This window comes from Enhydra lutris, unplaced genomic scaffold, assembly GCF_002288905.1.
Source record: "Enhydra lutris kenyoni isolate GAN:26980312 unplaced genomic scaffold, ASM228890v2 scaffoldscaffold88, whole genome shotgun sequence".
In the NCBI taxonomy this organism is placed as follows: domain Eukaryota; kingdom Metazoa; phylum Chordata; class Mammalia; order Carnivora; family Mustelidae; genus Enhydra; species Enhydra lutris.
This window is the reverse complement of record NW_019154172.1, coordinates 2,464,313-2,484,784: the sequence shown is the minus strand read 5'-3', so window position 1 is coordinate 2,484,784 and position 20,472 is coordinate 2,464,313. Positions and strand designations below refer to the sequence as shown.

Below are 20,472 nucleotides of genomic sequence, written 5' to 3'. Positions count from 1 at the left end.
GGCTGTTCAGCTGTTACTCTGTGCACCGACAGCCCCAAGCCTAGCTGCTGTGGTTGCGTCGCAGCCAAAAGGCACCAGAAGGAATCTAAGACACAGGAACCCAGGGAGCCTCTCCCATCTCCCTGTCGCCTTTTGGGACCATGATGCTTCTGTCCACAGGGAACACCCTTTGCATTTTTCTCTCGTGACTCTGCTGATCTGCTCCCACTCTCAAATACCTGCTCTCTTTCTTCCCCACAGATCCAAACAGTCCCCCTGCCCTTCCCACCCAGGCTGGCTGGCTCTGATAAGGTAATAGGGAGTTTGGGGGTTAAGACCCCCTCTGGGGGGGTGCAGGCTGGGGTGTCCCGCTGGTATGTGCCCCAACAGGTTTTTCTCTATCAGCCTCTAAATCAGCCTGGAGCCTGTCTGACCTGTCCCCCCAGGGAGCTGGGGCCAGAGGCAGAGCCAGGTCAGAAGCTGGACTCAAAGACTGGGCTTCTGTGGTCCCACCTGGCCCCACGGGGAAAGCGACCCACAAAGCCCCTTGTGTCCCGCTGAGCGCCCGAAGGCTTAGGAGAATTCTCTCCAGGGGCTGAGGCCTGGCTCCTGGGAGGAAAGATGCTTGGTAGGGAGGGGTTTGCCTGTGGAACCAGGTAGGGCCTTGTCCTCTCCCACATTTGGGAGGGGCCGGGGGTGGGAGATGACAGCTGGGCGGGGCTGCTAGAGAGGTCATCTGACTGGCTGCCCAGCCCAGGCTGCACACGCCCCCTCTCCTCTAGCAGACCACACAGAAGCTGGTGCCCACACCGGCAGCTGCCAGGCTGTGACAGCGGCCACCTCGCCCCCAGCACCTCTGGGTAAGCGTTGGCCCTGGGCCTTCGTGGGGGAAGGGAGGAGGGAAAGCTTGTGGATCCCTTGGGAAACGGAGAAAGGAGTTTTCTTTTTCTTTTTTTTTCTTTTTTTTTTTTTTAAGAATTTATTTATTTGACAGAGAGAGATCACAAGTAGGCAGAGAGGCAGGCAGAGAGAGAGGGAAGCAGACTCCCTGCTGAGCAGAGAGCCCGATGCGGGGCTCGATCCCAGAACCCTGAGATCATGACCTGAGCCGAAGGCAGAGGCTTAAACCACTGAGCCACCCAGGTGCCCCAGGAGTTTTCTTTTTCTAAGGTGAGGGCTTGCTCCCTTGTCTAGGCACCCATGCACCCAAAGGAACACGTACATCAGCCCCGGAGTCCCACCTGCTGAGCTGAAGGTCACTGTCAGAGACTCTGAGGGGGAAAGGCCGGCAAGAGGTAGGCAGCCTGGTGGGCAGGAGGACAGGAGCTTACTTACTCCCAGGCCGGGGCTGAAGGGGGGTGGGTGTTTTCGGAGTTATTATCTCACACCCCACACACTTCATCCAGCCACATCACCTCACCTCCCCTGCACCGCCTCAGGAATCCCTAGCCAGACCACCAGAAGGAAGGGACATGGATCTCAGAAGGGGGTCATCCCCCTGAGATCAAAGTTTGGAAGCCTTGGGACCCACCCTGGAGTCAGGGAGGGTTTGTTTGGTGCTTATTCTAGCAGCATTCCTGATCAATACTTGCTTCCTGAAGGAGGGGTGAGAGGTAGGGAAGATGGAGACTTCCATTTACCCCTCCATTTGGGCTCCCAAACCTGCCAAGCTGGTCGATGTTTATTTTCTTTCTGCAACATGGGAAAGGAACAGCATGGGACATGGGCCTCAGGGGTCTGGGGGTTATAAAGAGGCCCAAAGGGCCAGGAAATTCTCCACAGTTCGCTCCTGTTTCCCTCCCTGGGACAGCCAGTCATACCATGTCTGTAACCAGCGGGAAGACAAGACCATCCCTGACCCAGGAGATCCTCAGCCACCTGGGCCTGGCCAACAAGGTAGGGACTGTGATCATCAGAATCGTTGTTACTATATCAACTCCAGGGCTGTGAGAGAATAGGGGATGGGAAAAGGGAGAGCGGGCCCTGAGAGCAGGCCAAGGGCCCTGCTGAGCACTGGGGCAGGCGTGTGCAGACATGTGATGCTCCCCCCTACCCCCACCCCTCATGCTCTTACAGACTGCAGCTTGGGGAACCCTGGGCACCCTCAGGACCTTCTTGAGCTTCAGCGTGGACAAGGACGTGCAAAGGCTGCTGAGGGCCATTGCAGGCCAAGGTGAGCCCTTTTCCCTCTGCCCCTGGGGATCCACCTTTTAGAAACCAGTCTGCAGACCGAGAAGGAAGGAGGAAGTGATGTTGTTCAGTAAATGTTTGTGGAATGCCTTAATTCTTGTGTGTCAAGTACCATGGTAGGTATGTCATTCCCATTCTCAGGACACCCTTGTGAGGTAAGTCTTATTTCCATTTTACAGGTGAGGGAACAGGCTTGGTGAGACAAAGAGGCTGGCCCAAGGTCACACAGCTCATAATGGCAGGGCTAGGGTTCTAATCTAAGTCTATGATCACCAAGCCATTTCTCCCCCACCACACCAGGTCAACTTCACCTAATTTTGGGTCAGGTTCACATGCCATTTTGGCATCTTATTTGGGTCTTCTTTTTTAATTCTTTTTTTTTTTTTTCCATTTTGAGAGAGAGAGAGAGCACGCTCAGGAGTGGTGAAGGGAGGGGCAGAGGGGGAGAATCTTAAGCAGACTTCTGATGAGCACAGAGCCCATGACCCTGAGACTGTGGCCTGAGCTGAAATCAAGAGTTCCAGCTGAGACCCCCAGGCAGCCCTGCATCTTCTTTTGAGGCCAAATGGAAGTGGAGGTGTTGCAACCCCTGCTGTTCACAGCCCTTTCCTGGATCGCCTTCTCTCCTCCTCTGGAGGCTTCGAGTCTGGGAGGAAGGGGATCCCTGCCCTGTATAGACTCTGTTGGCTTCTGCCCAGCTGATAGCCCAGCCCTCATCTCTGTTCAGGTGTGGACCGCAGTGCCATCGTGGGTGTACTGACCAACAGGAGCAGAGAGCAAAGGCAGCTCATCTCTCGAGCCTTCCAGGAGCGCACCCAACAGGTGAGGCCACTGGCTTCCCAGAGCAGCAGACTGGGGTGAGCAGCCCCCTAGAAGACGTGGAGTACAGCCAACGGCAGCCCGCCAGATCTCCCCAGAGATCCCCACACATCCGGGGCCCTCCCCATGGTTTCCACTCCTCTTCTATGGGGACCATTCATTGTAGGACCTATGGAAGTCCCTGCAGGCGGCACTCTCTGGCAGCCTCGAGAGGATCGTGATGACTTTGCTGCAGCCTGCCGCCCAGTTCGATGCCCAGGAATTGAGGACAGCCTTAAAGGTACCAGGAGTGGAAGCTCGCTAGCCATCAAGGAAGTGAGGACACCATTGAGGGGAGGAGAGGGTTGACCGACTTGCCTTTGCCTGCTCCAGAAGGTTGACTTGTCAGGGGTCCCTTTTACACAGCCCACACTGACAGGTGGTCAGCCTCTGCTCTCTACCATCCTCATGGCATGGCCCAGTGTCAAAGTGGCCTCCCAATTTCTTGTAGAGCTCTTGTTCTCCGGAGGATGTGGCTGTGGAAATTCTTGCCACCCGAAGCCCAGCCCAGCTGCAGGAGTGCCTGATGGTCTACAAACATAGTAAGAGCATATGAGGAACGGGGAAAGGGATGGCAAGACAGCCCCTGCTCTCCTGCCCTCCCTACAGGCAAGCCTTCTGGGAACCTGTATGCCCCAGCGCTATTCCCTTGGGGTCTCTCCCCTCACCCACCCTTGCCAGTATTCAGTCTCCCCCAGGCAAGAGCCAGATGTGATCATTAAAGAAAGAGAAACAATGATTAGCCATCTTAGTCGGGGGCTCTGGGGCAGATTCCAAGGTAATGACAACTTTGGGCACTGTGACAGTCCTGAGAGTACCCATGTCATCTTCCCAGCCCCTTCCTGATTTTGCCCTCACACCACATCCCAGGCTGAATGGAACCTTGCTGCAACCCCGGGGGGAGGGTGGGGAACCTGCTCTCTGAGTTATCGGTACTCCCCCTCAGGCCCCTGCTTGACTGCCACATGCCTCAGCCACTAATTGCTTACTGGCCTTCTCTCCTCCGCATCTGAACACCCCCCCTCTTTTTTTTCTTTCCCCAGTTTTCCTTTGTGTCCATTCTCAGCCTGTCTTAATCTATCTTCTACCTCTCACTTCTTGCTTCTGGTTTCCTTTTCCTTCTTCTTTTTCTTTCACTTCTTCACATCCTTCCACGTCGCTTCTCCTTGCCTCCAGTGAGGGGGCCAGGCCCTAGCCATCTGGCCTCACAATGGAGGTGTCCCTGTCCCTGCTGACTGCCTGCCTACCACTCAAATAACAAAGGCCTCCTTCCCCAAGCAGGTTGTCCCCGCTTGCTGCATGACCCTACAGCGCATGCGTTACTCGTGGCTTCGGGCTGTTTTCAGGGTGGCCATGATGGTGCTTCTGCCTTCCATCCTGGGAACTGGCAGCCATCAAGCTACCCCCAGCCAGAGATGGCAGTGTAGGCAGTGGGCTGGGCATATGACAGGGAATAGCTACACTGGGAAAAATCAGGAGACTTCAGAGAGCTCCTAACCCTACCCCAGATTTCCAGGTGGAGGCTGAGAAGGACATCAAATCTGAGACCAGCGGCATCTTGCAGGAACTGCTCCTGGCCCTGGCCAAGGTGAGGAGGACTGGCCTGCGGGGGAGCGGGCAGCATTGCTTGGGTATAATTAGCAAGAGAAGGTTTTGAGGGGAGGAGTGTGGTAGGTTGTCCTGGAGGTAAAAAGCTCCCCCTCAGAGAGTCCTCCTGAGAGAGTTTCTTCTAGGGGGGTCGCGAGAGCTACTCTGGAATCATCGACTATAACCTGGTGGAACAGGATGTCCAGGTGAGCAGGGGCAAAGAGCTTGCCTGGCCGTGCACGTAAGACACCCTCCTCCAGTGGCGCCTAGAGCCAGGGACAGGTGTACCCACTTGTCCTGCAAACCTCTCTTTGCCTTGGGGAAGGAGTCCTCAGGGACAGGTGAGGACACGAAGTGTCAATTAGTGACCATGTGAAGCCCGTTCACTTACTTAGCCCCTGATTCCTGAAGTCACAGGAAGTGAGCTCCTCAACTGACACAGTCTCCTCTCAGGGGCATCTGGGTGGGGGACCCCTCCTCAGACCTTCCCTTGGAGATTATTTAATTCATTGAATGCCAGAATTTCCCCCACATTGGGGAATTGAGCTGTGAGGGCAGAGTCCCTCTCTTAGCCCTATTCCTTTTTTGTTTGTCTGTTTTAACCATAAATAGAAGCAATAGCTTCACAGGTCCCATTAAGCTTTTCCACTCTGAATCCCATTTCCACCACCATGATGATGGATTCTGGGAACATCACAACCGTGGCTCCCTTACCCCCAACCAATGATCCCAGTTTACTTCTCCCTCCCAGGCATTAAAGCAGGCTGAAGGGCCCAGCACAGAGGGCACATGGGTCCTAATCTTCACCCAGCGAAATCCTGAACACCTCGTCCGAGGTACACACAAGACTTCTTGTCTTCCCAGCTTACTGTAATGATGAGTTTGGGCCAAGGGCTTATCATTCTCTGTGATTATCAATCTCCGCTCCCATTTATCTTTCTAACTACCTCCCACACCTACCACAAGTGTTCGATCAGTACCAGCGGTGTACTGGCCACGAGCTAGAGAAGACCGTCCACCACCTCTTCCACGGAGATGCTCAGGCGGCCCTGCTCAGCCTAGGTAGGGCCTGCTGAGCACATGAGGGGTAGGGCTCTTGCCTGGCTCAGAAGCCAGCTCTCTCCATCTCTCCCTCTCTGCTTCCAGTCTCGGTGATCAGGAACACACCGCTGTACTTTGCCGATAAACTTCATCAAGGCCTCCAGGTGAGAAGGAGTTTTCTTTTCCCTCCCCTTGGAACAAAAACTGGGGGGAGACATCTTCTGGGCAAGAGAGAGGAAGTTTCACGCTGTTGGTCATGTAACAACCTTCTATTTAGCTTATAAACATAGAGCAGCTCTCTTTTCCTAGGCTTGCTGTCTTGTGAAGAAGAGAGGCAGGTGTGGACTGTGGTTAAAGCTAAATGAGTTTGACTCAAAAGGGCACCGATGCCAAAATTTGGGCCCAATTGATAGCTAGGTGGCCAGCTATAGGTATGAATTTGCTCTGGAGGACAGCACCATGTCCAATTTCAGTTGTCACCAGAGTAATAATGGTGACAATGCTAGCAAGAATTATGACAAGAACCAGCATTTCTTGGCTGTTCATTGTGTCCCAGGGCCTATGCTGGGCTTGTTATACAAATTCCAATTAATAGATGAAACAACTGAGGTACAGAGGTAAAGTTCTTTGCCCAAGGTCATATACAGCTAATAAATATAGGCCTCCTATAAAACATATAATATCATAATAACATGATATGTTATTTATGCTGGAATTTAAAAATAATTAAAAACCACACACACATAATGGTCCTTTAGGACATTGAACTGCCATGTGTCAACTCCTGGTCTGTACCATAGGTGTTGGTTTATACTATAGTATAAACTATACCATTAGAGTCCTAGCACCCAGGACCACCTTCCTCCACAATAGTTGGACTTTGTCCCATATTATCCACACTTAAATTGGTGACGTTGGTTTTAAATAATTCCATACACAGAATCTAGTCATTCTACTCATTGGGCGAGGCCTCCTATTAGTGCAACTGTCCCCAACATCTATAAATAAAAAAAATCATCCAAATTTAAAGATAAAAGTAATTATCATTTTGGTAGGTGGCATAGCTTCTTGTGTACTGAGTGAGAAATCACCATGCCTTATTGGCAATTATTCAAAAGATAGTACATATATGTACATATTTTATCATCAATGGAGATTTCCATTTTGACAGTAGAAAAATATTTTACTTCCCCAATAATGTCTGTACTGTTACACCAAGCCAACACTAAGACTGGTTTGAAGAGTTGTGGTTATCTGTCTAAATTCCTGTCATCAATAAACTTATATCCCAGCAGTAAGTGATTATAATATAATTGGATTGTAGGACCCACACTCTTGGCTGTAAATGCCAGGTTTATCCTAGAAGTAGGAGTCAAAAAATAATATAGGCCTATTTTTCTGAAAACTTTTTTTAAAAAGGAAAAACTCAATCATATGCTTCAGTTTTATCCTCTCATGAGAAATATGTGAAAACATACGTTGTGACAAATATTTATTCAGAAAAATGACCTTCAGTGAAAGCCGACCTAGGAAAATTTGGACCAGTCTGAACCAAAGAATGAATGCTTGTTAAAAGTTCCCAGGGAAGTATAAGATGCCAAGTACGTTCTCAAGGAACAAGGCAAGAATTATGTTTAATGTAGGCTTGCTAGAAAGGGTACTTATGCATCAGTAAGAATATTCAGTTAGTGAGGACATTGCCCCAATTCTATGACTTTGAAGTAATAAGAGTTGGAAGAAGAGAAAGAATGGAATATTGGGGAGCCATCAATAATCTTTATCACAATTCAAAATTGATAATACATGAAATTTAAGATAAAGCAGACATCAGAGCAGACAATGAGGTAATAAGTCCAAATGAAATACAGCATCCTGTTGTTACTTCCTCATTTCCCTTTTTTTTTTTTTTATGGGAATTTATGATTTGTGTAGATGCCAGAAGTGTGGGTATCAGGCAGTTCTGGGAAGGGTCTCGTGAGTCAAGTAACAGGAAACGCTGGGAAAGAAGCTATTAGGAAATTCTGACAGCACCAGCGCCCAGCCCATGACATAAATAGAATTTTTGCAACCAATGTTTTTATTTAGAAATCTCTCATGATAACACATTTATTATGATCCGTTAGCATTCATGATTTGATCTAATCAATTATAATTCATGATTTACAATTATAACTCACATATTATACCTCTATTATTTCTAAGCCAAACCCTGCATTACCTTCTTTAACCAAAAGGCAGGAGGCTTGGTGCAGGTTTAGGAGGAAGACAGTGATGTTGGGCCCCAGGGGTCAAACCAGGAGAAACTGGTGTATATAGATGGGGCCGTGGGGTGGCCCTGGTAGGTCAGGCTCAGAACCATAAGTCACATGACCCTGCACCTTCTCAGAGCTCCATCAGCTCAGTGTGGGGATAGGCTGGGTATACCGTCCCTGGACATTCACTAACTTGGAAGTTAAAAACTTCCTGGCTTTCATGCTGGAAGTCTTTATAGGTAGCAAGTTTCTCCTATCCTTTTTGTGAGTAGCTGACTTTGGAACCGCCCACCGCTGAGATCTGGAGGTATGAGGCTCTAAGCTAGTGGCATGGCCAGGAAAGACACAAGGCCAGAGGGAGAGCTACCCCAGCTGCTCCCACTGGTCTTTCCCACTGAATCACCTTCCATAAGGGTGGACAAGGATAAATTTTCCTCTTACATAAAGTACACTTCTCTTTTGCCAGGACTCATACCTCACTTCCCCTTTCTAGAGTAATTTACCATGCTGTCCTGTCTCCACTCTGAGAATCTAACTACCTATCACCCTCTCCCCCTTGTTCCTCCCTCTACCAGAACCTCAAGCCCAATTACCAAGTCCTAATGCGTATCCTTATCTCTCGAAGTGAGACTGACCTTCTAAGCATCAGAGCTGAGTTCAAAAAGAAATTTGGCAAGTCCCTCTACTCTTCTCTCCAGGTGAGACTTGGCTAGTTCTTAACCTAGAGCCCCAAAGCTTCACCCCTCACCTCCACTCTGCCCTCCGTGCACACCACCTAGCATGTTCATGCCCTGGAGAACTCATGAGTCTTTGGTTAATTTCATACACAACTCTTGACATCAGATAGTTGTGGACCAGCACAACGGAGGAAACAGAATGCCTGGGCCATGGTGGTAGTGGGATCTAACACTTGACTCTCTTTTCTGTAGGAAGCAGTGAAAGGGGACTGCCGGTCAGCCCTACTAGCCCTGTGCAGGGCCGAAGACCTCTGAGGCCTCCCTGGGCTCCTGCCCTCCCTACCACACCATGACATCCGAGGATCTGAGAGTGCTGTGTTTGGCTGAGCCTGCAGGAAATCAGCTGGACCTCCAAATAGGATAACCCCTCACTGAGCACCACATGCTCCAGCTCTTGTTGAGGCTAGAATCTGAAGTTTCTTTTGAATCCCTTAGTTTCCTCATCTCAAAGTGATCCCTGCACCAGGGTACCCCATCTGTCTTGGGTATAGACAGCTCTTTGATGGTTTCTTCCCTACTCATCCTTCCCATACCCAGGCCAGAACATCTCACCGATTTCTTGAATTCTTTTGGCAAACTTCACTGTTGTTTGTGTTCCCTGATTGAAGTCTGGGTGGAGCAGGACATGGGCTGGGAGGAGACCTTGAAGCTGGAGGTGCCTTTGATATGCACTTGGATATTCCGCAGGGATCCTGTTTGAGGCTCTAGGGCTGCAATAAGTGCCCCCCTCAAGGTTCCCCCCACCCCTCAATTATTCTCTCTTCCCCAGGAAATTTCAGGCAAAGTAACTGAGAAAGAGGAGCCAGAATAAGGTCAGAAATAGAGGTAGCAAAGGACCATCTGATCAATCTGCCCTCCCCTGCCTGGGAAGTCTTAGGTTAGCAGGGAGCACAACTCCCAAACTGCATCTGTCCAAAGCAGGGACTTGGAAACCCACCTCCCAAACCAGATTACCATTTCGAAGACCTACCAAAAACTAGTAAAAAGAGACATAAAAGAAAAGAAGCAGGCTTTGGTTCCCCCTGCTGGCCCTATTAGGAATGACAAGCAAAGCCCCCTGCGGGCCTCTATAACCTCCCCCACCTTTTTGCATTCCTTAATTGGGTCAAATACTTAACCCCAAGAGCCACAGGGCAAGGCAAACAACAGATCTCAGGAACGAGTTTTATTTCCAAACCCCTAGGAAAGCGTTACAAATAATGGAGATAGAAACCCAAACCAAACCCTGAAACAACTGGAGACAGGCCAGCAGGATCAGCAGGAGGGCCTGGCCAGGGGAGGTGCATTCTAAACAGGGACCTCACCCTGGAGCCTGAGTCCGTCTGTGGGTGTTGACTGTTCTGGGAAAGGGGAGCTGGCAACCAGAAATCCTCACCCCACCAACCCCAGTGTTGCCCTGGATGACTGGGAGGCAGAGAAGGCAGCAGCACAGGAGGGCAAGATGTTACCGAGTCTGACCTTGGCATTGACCACCTGCTTGGATCCCCCATAGTCCATAAATAAGTTACCCTGCATATCTCAGGGGTGGAGCTGGGGGAAGCAAGCAGCACAGCCATGGCCTACGAGAAAGAGGCAGGGCAGCCCCAGCACTGGGCAAAGCTACAGGAGGACACAATCTGACTCTTGTTTGGGCCTCTGTCGACGCTCCCCGACTGGGCGACCAGACGTGGCTCCTCTCCCCTGTATGGGATTTAACAGTGGGTTACTTGTCAGCCCAGAAGAGTACAAGGACAGAGGTTCTAGAAGGTCCTGGGGGCAGGATCAGGAGGGTTGGTGGGGAGAGAGAAGATGGGACCCTAGGGGGAGGAACCCCTTAAAGAGACAAGTGCAGGATTTGCAAGGACAAGTGTTGGCACTTCGGGAAGGAACAGAGTGGGGTTCAGGGCCTTTGGGGGCAGCTGCTCACCTGTGGTGAGGCCCGCACTGGCGCGGGCAACACGGCTGCTTGCTGCTGGTACTCCTCTTGCTGAAGCTGCTGGGCCAGCTCCAAGTCACTAAGACCCAGCATGCCCTGCGGCTGCTGCTGCAGGGACAAGGCAATCAGGTAGTCCTAGAAAGAGGCCGAGAGAACAGAAGCAGTGAGGTGGCTGCGGCCTGGGGGACATTCGGCCCGGCTTTAGGTTTCCAAACCTGTCTTGCTTCTCCTTCACATTCACCAGCTCCCCCTCCAGGGCAAGACCCACAGCCAAGTACATCATCTGTGGGGACTGAGAACACACTGCTCCAAGTGCGGAGGTGGTCCAGGGGTGACTGTAAGGGGGCACGGGTTTTGTGGGTCATGACATCTACAGGAGGAATCGCATCTTACTCGCCTCCAGCAAAGAGCTCGTGAGCAGACTAGCTCTCCGCGCCCCTTCCCAAAGAGCCCACATACCTGGTCTACCTGGCGCTGCTTTTCAGGGGAGCCCCTGCCACCCCCCGCTCCAGGGCCCCTGCCGAGGGAGTGTTTCAGGTGGAAGTCAGAGTCGCAGAAGCAGCTGTCTCCGTCGACGGTGTGCAGGCTCTCCCACACCACCTGCTCTTCCTGCAGAAAGCCCTGGTCGGTGACCAGTAGGTACAAGTGACTCTGCAGAGAAGAGGACGAACTCGTTGGTGGGAGAGCCAACCCAGAGGCACTTTACTACCAGGAATCAGCTGAGATGCAAAGACCATTTGACTCGTCTGGTGTGCTAGTTAGAGCGTGTCGCTGTGAGCACACGCATCCTTCACACGTGTGGCTGCGGGGGAAAAAGCCCAGATGTCTATGCATGTGCCATCGGCTTGGGGGTGGGGCGTGGAGTGTGGCAGTCCCTGTGGTCCAAGTGTGAGTCCTCGGTGCTGGGGTCCCACACAAGATGCTGCTGTCTACCCTACTTCCAGTGGCTCTCTGGGCTGGCCTGATGGCTCTGAGGAGAAATCCTTTGCGAGCCAAAGACCTCTCCCTCTTCATGTACTTCCATTCCCTTCCGGGGAGAGGACTTTACTTTGCTGTCCTGTAGAGGGCAGGCTGATTTCTTAGGGCTTGCTGTGGCCAGTGAGAAGGTAGGAGAAACGACAGGTTTCGTCTCTAGATAGAAGCGTTAAAAGCGGGTGCACGGTGTCCCTCCCCATCTCTTCCCTCCCATATTCCAGATTAAGGCTGTTTTGTCAGCCTGGGTCCCAGAGTGAAGACAATGTGGGACAGAATGGCAGCCAATCCACAATGGCCATCCAGCATGAAGAATAACTTTGGCTGTGGTAAAGCACAGGGATTTGGGGGGTGATTTGTCACCTGAATTTAATCTACCCTATCCTGTCTGACACACTGACCCGGAAGAAGAAACCACGAGGCAGTGAGAGCACTCCACCCCCACCCCCCTCTCCAAAGCCTCATCACCTTGTGCTTAGTCATGGTGCTGAAGTGGTTGTTTCGGAAAAAGACACCAAGTTCACCCTCTTTGGCAGCTGCTGTTAGTTCACACAGTCCGTGGTAGGTCAGCTGTGCTGCAGTGGTCTCCAGAAACTGCTCCGCAATCAGGCCTGTCAGAAGGGCATAAGTTTGGGGGACGAGGGGCTTGGCTTCAATCCAAAGTCCCCAGTAGGAAGAAGGATCACCCAGAGAGTCCCTGTCAGAGCTCTGCAGATAGTCCCGCTTTCTGAAATCCCTTGAAGCCTGGCTGTATTCATTCATTCAACAAATAGTTACTGAGCGACCACCTTGTGCTACGTCCTGAACGCAACAGCCAATTCCCCAAACTCTCTCTCTCTCTCTTTTTTTTTTTTTTTTAGATTTTATTTGTTTATTTGGCAGAGAGCGAGAAAACACACAAGCAGGGGGAGTGGGAGAGGGAACAGCAGGCTTCCTGCTGTGCAGGAGCCCCAGGCAGAGCTCAATCCCAGAATCCTGGGATCCTAACCTGAGCTGAAAGGAGCTATCTAACCACTGACCACCCAGGCACCTCTCCCAAACTCTCTCTCTCATGGGGTTTCCATTCTAGGGGAATGCGGTGGGGGGAGACAGATGATAAGCAATAAACGTAGGCAGCCATCATTCCCTCCACCTAAGACCCACAGAAGAGAGAGCAGGGCTGTCACCTTCTGTCACAAGGTTGGTGTCTCTAGAGTGCTTGCAGGTAATGATCTTCTCCACCAGCTGGTTGTAACTCAGTTTCCCAACTGCGCTCACAGCCTCAGGACTCTGCACCGGCGGTGGCATGGGGTGGTACCAAAACAACGAAGATCTTTTTAGGAAGGAAATGAAGCCCGCCCACAGGATTGCAACCCTACAACCAAAGGTTCCTGAAACTTTCCATTTCCAAAGAACTGACCTACTTGCATACGGTTTGCCTGTATTTGAATGTTCACCAACACCCCCCCAAAAGGTTAAAATTCAAGGAATTCTGCACTGGGTCCAGCCTCTGAAGCCTATTCCATTCCCAAGCCAATCTAACCCCTAACTCCCTAACACCCACCCCATAAAATTTTGCTTGTCTATCTCGCTTTGAGCCGGATGCGAGTCTCATTTGAGCCATCCCACCCTCACCTGCGGGTCAACAAGCCAGCCATGGTACAGAGGTATGCCCAGGAGGTCAAAGATGCTGCACTCAGGAGTGTACTCAAAGTCAGAGACCCCTGTGAATCGCACGTTGACATCCAGACCCGTGGCCAGTTTAGGCAACACTGTCATTGCATCGTCCACGTTCTGGGGTTAGAAAAGAAAATGATACCTATATCACATCAAAACGTTATATACACCTTCAGCTCCCACAGTCTTATATGCCAGTTATATCCCAATAAAGCTGGGTGGGGGGGATAAAATGATGGCTACCCTAGCCTCCACTGTCCTGAATCCTAGCTCCACAAATTAAAAAATTAATCCTGTTGCTTCTTTTCCCTGGTTCTCTTACAGGCCATGCCATTCCTCCCTTGCTTCAACCCTTCTTTATCTTATATAAGGGAACATATTTTCTAGGACAGAGATATGGCCTCCTCCTCCTGCAGAAAGAAATCATAGTTAAGGGGCCTTCTTGAGAAGCAAAAGAAAGGCTTCTCTTTGTAGCCTACATGTCCCCTTACAAACCTGCAAATTCCTGTGCCCCGAGACCTTTGCCTCACCTGCTGAAAATTAAGCTGAAGTCCCTCTGACTTCTCCTGGGGCTTGATGGACAGGAGGCAGTCTCCTACAAAATAGGATCCCTCATCAGCTTTCCCCAATTGTCCCAAAAGCTGCTTCCTCTTCTGGAGAACGGTCATGGACCACAGACTTTCAGAGCTGGAAAGAGCCTTAGAATCTAATCCAGACCTTTCACTTCTCAGAGGAAGAAGTAGACTGACGAAGGTGAAAGGCCCACCCAAGGTCACATCAAAATCTCAGGGCAGAAGTAGGGTTACAATCCCCAACTCCCGATGCCTTGATTTTTGCTTTTCATTCCCCAGCCTTGCACAGAAGCCCTGTAGACCTTCACCCTCCTTGCCACATCAGAGCCCGAAATGGGAAGTCCCTCAATATTCTGGATTTCTGGCTGAGTGGAAAGGGTAAGCTCTTGAACCTTCTGTGTAATTCCTCTCCAAGACCCAATCACTCACCAAGATGGGCCATGAGCTCATCTGACGTGATCACTTCCTTCTGAGGGGGCAGCTTCACCTGGAGACAGAAGTGGTGACCAAAGGGTTAGGCATGTGTGTGTTTTCCTTCACAGATCACTGGAGGAGAAACACACAGAAGGACAAGGGGAAGGGGAGGGCGTGGTGGAAAAGAAGGCTTGCAACTGCAGTGAGGGAATGAATGTGAAGGATTGCGAGACATTCCCATTTGCGAGACAGTAGAAGATTCGAGAGTAGGACAGAGAATTGTTTTGTTTTGTCTTGTTTTTATGAATATCTTATCTCACTTGTTCAAGCTAGAGAAATACAGAGAATAATCTGGAATGTTTTGCCTGGTCTGAGAACAACAGAATGATCAAGGAGGTGGGTCACAGAAGAGGACTTTCCTCAGCAATTTCTGAGACCCCATCCAAATTCTCTCTTACCTTCCACTGAAGAAAGAGGATGTTCATGATGGCAAGGAGAGGGCAAGGGCCGTTAGTGCTCTGCATGATGATAGGTGTCCGTTCCCCTTTCCAGGGGATCCACTTTACACAGTAGAAATCCAGCTCAGGCTGTCGGGCCCTGAGGGGTAGGGGGAGCTCCTGGGGCCTGGAGCAGGCCCCCACTGTTTCTATCTCGGGCTGTATCCCATGGGCCAGCTCCAGTTGGCTTGAACTCATATCAGGTGGAGGGAACTCAAGGTTATCCTGGCCCTGGGCCAGCAGCGAAGCTTGGCCTACAGGCTCCTGTTCTTCAGCTGTCCCATCAGCATCTCTGGCATCCTTGTCTTGGGGCTGCTCCTCTGGTTGTGAGAGGACCTCTTGGTTCTCAGAGCTGACTGCTTCTGGAATCTTGGCCTCACCAGAGTCTGGAAGCTCAGCTTGATGGTGTTCCATGGTCAGAAGAGGTCAATTGAGGGGCACCAAAGGACTTTCCTGCCCTCAGGGAGTTGCCTAATATAGGCTTGGTATGGAAAAAAGAGACCGATCCAATAAGAAGGAGGTCATTGGGCTGGAAAGCAAATGAACCCAGAAAAGTCTTGTTAAAGGACTATAGTATGGAAGGCTAGATAGCATCTACACAGTCACTCCTGGTTATAGGGAGTGCATGTCTTTCTTAGCTGGGTGAACAGAAGGGCCCCAGCCTGACCTCCCCTCACCTCTCACAGGCTGTGACCACATGGGACCAACGAGGGTACAGGGCTTTCAGGTTGGGAGGAAGGATTCTGGTGGGATTGAAGTCATTGGATGGAGTCAGCTTCCCTGAAATGATAAGGACAAGGAATGGAAAAAAGATGGAGAGAAAGGGGAAAATAAAGTAGAAAGACAGAAAGAAAAAAGAGAAAGAAATGTTAAAACTGTACAGTTGATCCTTGAACAACAGGAGTTTGAACCACGCAGGTTCACTCTACATGGATTTTTTTTTTCAGTAAATATATGAAATATTTTCTTTTGTAAATGTAAATGTATTTTCCTTACGATTTTCTTCTTTTTTCTTGATGAAGTATAGTTGACATACAATTTACATTAGTTTCAGGTGTATTCCTTATTATTTTCTTTTTTTTTTTTAAGATTTTATTTATTTATTTGACAGAGATCACAAGTAGGCAAAGAAGCAGGCAGAGAGAGAGAGGAGGAAGCAGGCTTCCTGCTAAGCAGAGAGCCCGACCTGAGCTGAAGGCAGAGGCTTTAACCCACTGAGCCACCAAGGTGCCCCTGATTTTCTTAATAACATTTTCTTTTCTCTAGCTTACTTTATTGGAAGAATATATTGGAAGAATATATATGATACATCTAACACACAAAATGTGTATCAATTGACTGTCTGTGTTTTGGGTAAGGCTTCCAGTCAACAGTAGGTGATTAGTTCAGTTTGAGGGGAGTCAAAAGTTATACATGGATTTTCAACTGTATGAATGGTCAGCATCCCTAACCCCTGTGTTGTTCAAGGGTTAGCTGTACAAATGGTTATTAATTCAGTGGTCTTTAGCTCACCCTGTAACAGGCGTCATCTACCATCTTAGCCAAGATGGTAGTCATTCCATCTACCCTACACCAAACCACAGCCCCCAAGCTGTTCAGGGGCCATCCAGAGCTCAAACCGGTATCCTTAGGGTTCCCTTTTCTCCACTCTACCCCAAGGATGAAAAGATTAACAGTCACTGAGTGCTCAGGTTGAAGAGCGGAGATACAGACAGACAAGACAGACAGTATCATGCCCTGAAAGATAAAACACCAGTGAGAAAGAAGTCTTTCTCCTCACAGGTCTCTACTGAACTTTACACAATCCCAAACCACAGCAAAAAGGTTTTGGGAGGGACTTCCTGTGGGCCCAAGAGGGGAAATGTAGGCCACGGGGACCTGGGTCAGAGACTGGCTCTGGTAAATAATTTCGGCACAAAAACCAGACCCCCAACAAATTCTGACAGTAAACTTTCCACATCTGGAGTTGAGGCAGCAACTTCTCTTCAGTTCCTCTCTGCTCCCCAAATCAACTAAACCCAGATATACTCTCTAGCCCACTCTTTATATGGAATGTGACAGAGCTGATTACTGATTTACATAAGAAATACTCGCTCACAGGGGTGCCTGGGTGGCTCAGTTGGTTGGGCTGCCCACTCTTTTTTTTTTTTTTTTAAGATCTTATTTATTTATTTGTCAGAGAGAGAGAGAGAGAACGCACAAGCAGGCAGAGCGGCAGGCGCGGAGGCGGAGAGAGAAGCAGGGTCCCCACTGAGCAAGGAGCCTGATGTGGGACTTGATCCCAGGAAACTACGATCATGACCTGAGCCAAAGGCAGTGGCTTAACCAACTGAACCACCCAGGTGTGCCTGGGCTGCCCACTCTTGATGGTGGACTCGACTTCGGCTCAGGTCACCATCTCAGGGTTGTGAGATTGAGCCTGTGTGTGTCTGTGTTGGGCTCCGTGCTCAGTGGGGGTTCTACCTGTGGATTCTCTCTCTCCCTCCCCTCTCCCTCTGCCCCTTCCCTCCACTCGTGTTCTCTCTCTCTAAAATAAATAAGAAATCCTTAAAAAAAAAAAAAAAAGAAAAGAAAGAAAGGTATAGAAATACTCCCTCGTGATGAGCACTGGGTGATGTATGGAAGTGCCGAACTGCTATACAACACAGCTGAAACTAATATAGTACTGTATGTTAACTAATCGGAATCAAAATAAAAACTTAAAAAAAAAAAGTAAATACTCCCTCTACTGTCATCTCCCTACCTCTCCGTATGTTCTTTCTGTCTAGTCCCACCTAGGTCATCTTAGATGTAACCCTGGACCTGTTTAACCTGCTCTCTATCAGCACTAAGCATCGAGTCCAGCACAGACATTTAATTAAGGCTGTGGATAACAAACAATAAAAAGCCATAAACTCTGTCCCCTGGGAAACATCCTCCTTCAACCTCCTAGCTCCCCTCCCTGCCTTACTTGGGGTGAGAAAAGGGGAGAAATTAGACGTTAGAAATCTTGTCTTTTCCCCAGCGTCCTACTAATCTGATACTATGCTTCCTTCTTATAAAGTGGCAGGAATTCAGGACTAGGTTAAGGCCTGGGAGGTGAAGTTGAAAGACAGAAATTTGGGGTGTCTGGGGGACTCAGTCAGTTGGGCGTTTGCCTTCGGCTCTGGTCATGATCTCAGGGTCCTGGGATTGGGCTCCCTGCTCAGTGGAGTCTGCTTCTCCCTCTCCCTCTGCCCCTCCTCCTGATTGTGCGCTCTCTCTCTCTCTCTCTCTCACTGTCAATAAGTAAATAAAATCTTTAAGGAAAAAGAAAGAAAAGTTACCAAAAGAAGGCTGGTCACCCAAATTGATCCTCTTTTTGCTTCAAATATAATTTATGCTAGCTGTGTCTCATTTACATGTTGTTCACTTAGAATCAGACTAGTCAAAATTGCCTGCACACCTTACACTTTTTTTTCACTCTCTCACCTCCCTTTCCCCTCTCCTCCCAAATGACAGTTAGGCTGAGCCTTCAAGCAGAGCCTGAGAAAGTTAAAAGAGCTTGGAGAAAAGCAGCATTCATTTCTTATCTTTTCTGTCCAATGCTAGAAATGATCAATAATTAAGTGGGGGTTAGGCAGCTAGCTGGTGAGGGGGTGAGTCAAAAGAAACCAGGGGCTAGAAACCGGAGGGAGTTGGGTGTCAGAGAAACTGGGCAAAGCCCAGTGGGCTAAGTCTTAAGAGATGGAATGGAGGATTTCCACTCTACAAGGTGCACTCCTTGGGGGGGTGGGCACAAGTGTGTCAGAGCAGGAAAGGATGAGGGGGAGGGCACTCAAACAAATCAGGATTTCATTATCTTCCTCTTCTTTTCTTAAGTCCCACGCATTCTCTCCTGCCTGAATTATCCTCTGGCGGTGGGCGAGGGAGTTAAAATAGCCCTCGCCCCTCCCTCGCAGGGGCAGTAAATAGCCAAAAGTTGGAAGAAGCATAGAAAATGGGCGGGTACTTCAATAACACACGCACACCCCCACGAACTTTCCCACTGCAATCTCCTTCTCAGTATGACCCAAATCTTCATGCAACTCCTGGTTTAAAATTTTGCCCCCAAATAAGTCCATCACCTCTACCATGCCCTATTTGCTTGCAAGCGACAGAGGGAAGTTTTCATTAAACGAAGGAAATGAAGGGACAAGCTAGTCCCTTTTACATATCCCTCCTGCCTTAGCTCCTCTCAAAATCCAGACTTGTAGGCACCAAAAAAGTGGTGAGACATTCCATGACACCTCCCCAGAGCTGCAGAGGAAAACGAGAACTGGGTGGGAGGTGGGGGGGAGGGGTGGCATAAAGGAAATGGTTAAAACAAAGTTTTTACCTTAAAGAAGTGGGTGCTGTTCCTGGATAGAGCAAGAGGGTCCAGTTGTGGCAATTTGATGAGGAAGGTAGCCCCAAGGAGGGGTGCTTCCACAGTCCCAACTGCCTTCCAAGCTGTCAAGGCCAGAGCTTATCCAGGTCTACACAGGTTTATGAGCAGCTGTCCCGGCTTGGTGGTGGCCACTTCCGGACTCACGCCCACGACTGGGGTCACCAGAGGAGGGTGCGGGCAGGCAGAAGGGCAGCCCAGGTGCTCCCAGGTCGCTCAGAGCGTCTTCGGGATTCCTGAGTTGCAGAGTCTAGGGCATACGCTCCAGGCCCTGACTACAAGCTGATTTTCAAAGGAAGTTTGTGGTTTTTCTTTTTTATGTCTCTCTCTCTTTTTTTCCCATTGGGACAAAGAAAAATTAGTCAAGGACAAGCTCCCTGGAGGAGCAGGGGCCCGCCCAGCCCTGGAGAATTTCCATCAGGGCTTTCTGACCTGGTCAGCAGCTTGGTGATCGGCAGTGAGGGAGAGAGAAACAACGAGAGAAAAACAACAGACCCTTTCTCTTCCCTCCGCCTGCCGCTGGAAGGGACGGTGCGCTTGTGCCTCTCTGGTGAGAATAGGGAAGAGCAAGTGCCCTTGCAGAGCGTGGGGAGGAGCAGGGCTGGACAGCAGCGGCTGGGTGGATTTGCGCTTTTTCGGTGGCTATGGCAAGCTTTTGCTCTGGATCCACAGAAGCAGGGCCAAAGAGCATGATATTTACATATTTACCCATTTAAATTTTTTTAAAAATCCTGCTACTTTCCAAGCCCTTACTGTATCATCTTCTTCCTCTTCTTCTTTTTTTTTTTGGTCTAGAAATGGATCTGGTCAGGCAAAACTGCCCCTTGTGGTGCAGAAAGTTTGGAAGACTCCTCAGGCTCTGGGAAGAGAGGCAGCAGGGAGAGAACTAGCTGAACAAGCAGGAGATCCAAAACCCCTGTGCTCTGGTCCTTGTTCCCACCAGCACAGGCCTGCTTCCCATCTGTCACCTCCTTCCAATTCCTGGGGCAGGAGAGAGGGGACCCAGAAAAGCTGGCAGTAAGAAATAAAGGGATGGATCAATAAGAGAGGGGGCATTTAATGATGACAGCATACTTCTTTGCACTACTCTGCACTACCGTGGGGCTGGAAGTTGGCAGTTAAGGGAGGTTGGAACCCAGCTCTACATTCTGAAGGACCCTCCTAACTTGACTTACAGGGCTGCGGCAGGATGAAACTTCAAGCAACTCTGAAGGCTGAAAGGGCAGTTTGAGCAAAGAAACCCAGGTTACAATGGTCCGGGAAAAAGAAAAGAGATTTGCCGAGGCTATAGACAAACAGGCTACTGAGTTGTAAAGGAAGTAGCAGCAGGAATTGGCCAGAGACCGTAGGTATTAAGTAAAGAAGAGGAGTCAAAGATTATTCTAATGTTTTTATAACATGGACAGCAGAAAATTGGC

At 49.8% G+C, this 20,472-nt stretch overlaps 2 protein-coding genes across 3 annotated transcripts; one reads left to right on the top strand and one right to left on the bottom strand.

The window, feature by feature from the left end:
- Window positions 1-1,800: 1,800 nt before the first annotated feature.
- On the top strand, window positions 1,801-9,262 carry LOC111162034 (annexin A9). The gene is made up of 12 exons (XM_022526206.1): window positions 1,801-1,875; window positions 2,056-2,152; window positions 2,897-2,991; window positions 3,155-3,268; window positions 3,479-3,569; window positions 4,536-4,615; window positions 4,761-4,820; window positions 5,366-5,450; window positions 5,581-5,676; window positions 5,761-5,819; window positions 8,483-8,605; window positions 8,837-9,262. The coding sequence occupies exons 1-12, from the start codon at window positions 1,801-1,803 to the stop codon at window positions 8,897-8,899; spliced, it is 1,038 nt and encodes a 345-aa protein (XP_022381914.1). The 3' UTR covers window positions 8,900-9,262.
- LOC111162033 (MINDY lysine 48 deubiquitinase 1) lies at window positions 9,258-19,597 on the bottom strand. Of its 2 annotated transcripts, XM_022526204.1 has the most exons (11): window positions 19,007-19,597; window positions 15,348-15,450; window positions 14,632-15,199; window positions 14,189-14,246; window positions 13,718-13,782; window positions 13,146-13,304; window positions 12,698-12,800; window positions 12,000-12,142; window positions 11,019-11,210; window positions 10,551-10,694; window positions 9,258-10,324 (listed from the first exon to the last, which is right to left on the bottom strand). In XM_022526204.1, exons 3-11 carry the CDS (start codon window positions 15,082-15,084, stop codon window positions 10,244-10,246), a joined length of 1,398 nt encoding a protein of 465 aa, XP_022381912.1. In that variant the 5' UTR covers window positions 15,085-15,199; window positions 15,348-15,450; window positions 19,007-19,597; the 3' UTR covers window positions 9,258-10,243. The 2 variants fall into 2 exon arrangements, with proteins under 2 accessions (XP_022381912.1, XP_022381913.1); XM_022526205.1 differs by lacking the exons at window positions 15,348-15,450; window positions 19,007-19,597 and having other exon boundaries at window positions 14,632-15,302.
- Between the last annotated feature and the right edge of the window lie 875 nt (window positions 19,598-20,472).

What these genes read in the sequence shown, in the direction of transcription:
- LOC111162033 (XM_022526204.1), bottom strand. Translation starts at nt 15,084, where the DNA reads ATGGAACACCATCAAGCTGAGCTTCCAGACTCTGGTGAGGCCAAGATT. An exon ending in TGAGCTCATGGCCCATCTTG is followed by an intron (nt 13,783 to 14,188) that starts GTGAGTGATTGG and finishes CCTATTTTGTAG; the next exon opens with GAGACTGCCTCCTGTCCATC. An exon ending in TTCAGCTTAATTTTCAGCAG is followed by an intron (nt 13,305 to 13,717) that starts GTGAGGCAAAGG and finishes TTCTAACCCCAG; the next exon opens with AACGTGGACGATGCAATGAC.
- LOC111162034 (XM_022526206.1), top strand. Translation starts at nt 1,801, where the DNA reads ATGTCTGTAACCAGCGGGAAGACAAGACCATCCCTGACCCAGGAGATC. An exon ending in ACCTGGGCCTGGCCAACAAG is followed by an intron (nt 1,876 to 2,055) that starts GTAGGGACTGTG and finishes ATGCTCTTACAG; the next exon opens with ACTGCAGCTTGGGGAACCCT. An exon ending in GAGGGCCATTGCAGGCCAAG is followed by an intron (nt 2,153 to 2,896) that starts GTGAGCCCTTTT and finishes ATCTCTGTTCAG; the next exon opens with GTGTGGACCGCAGTGCCATC.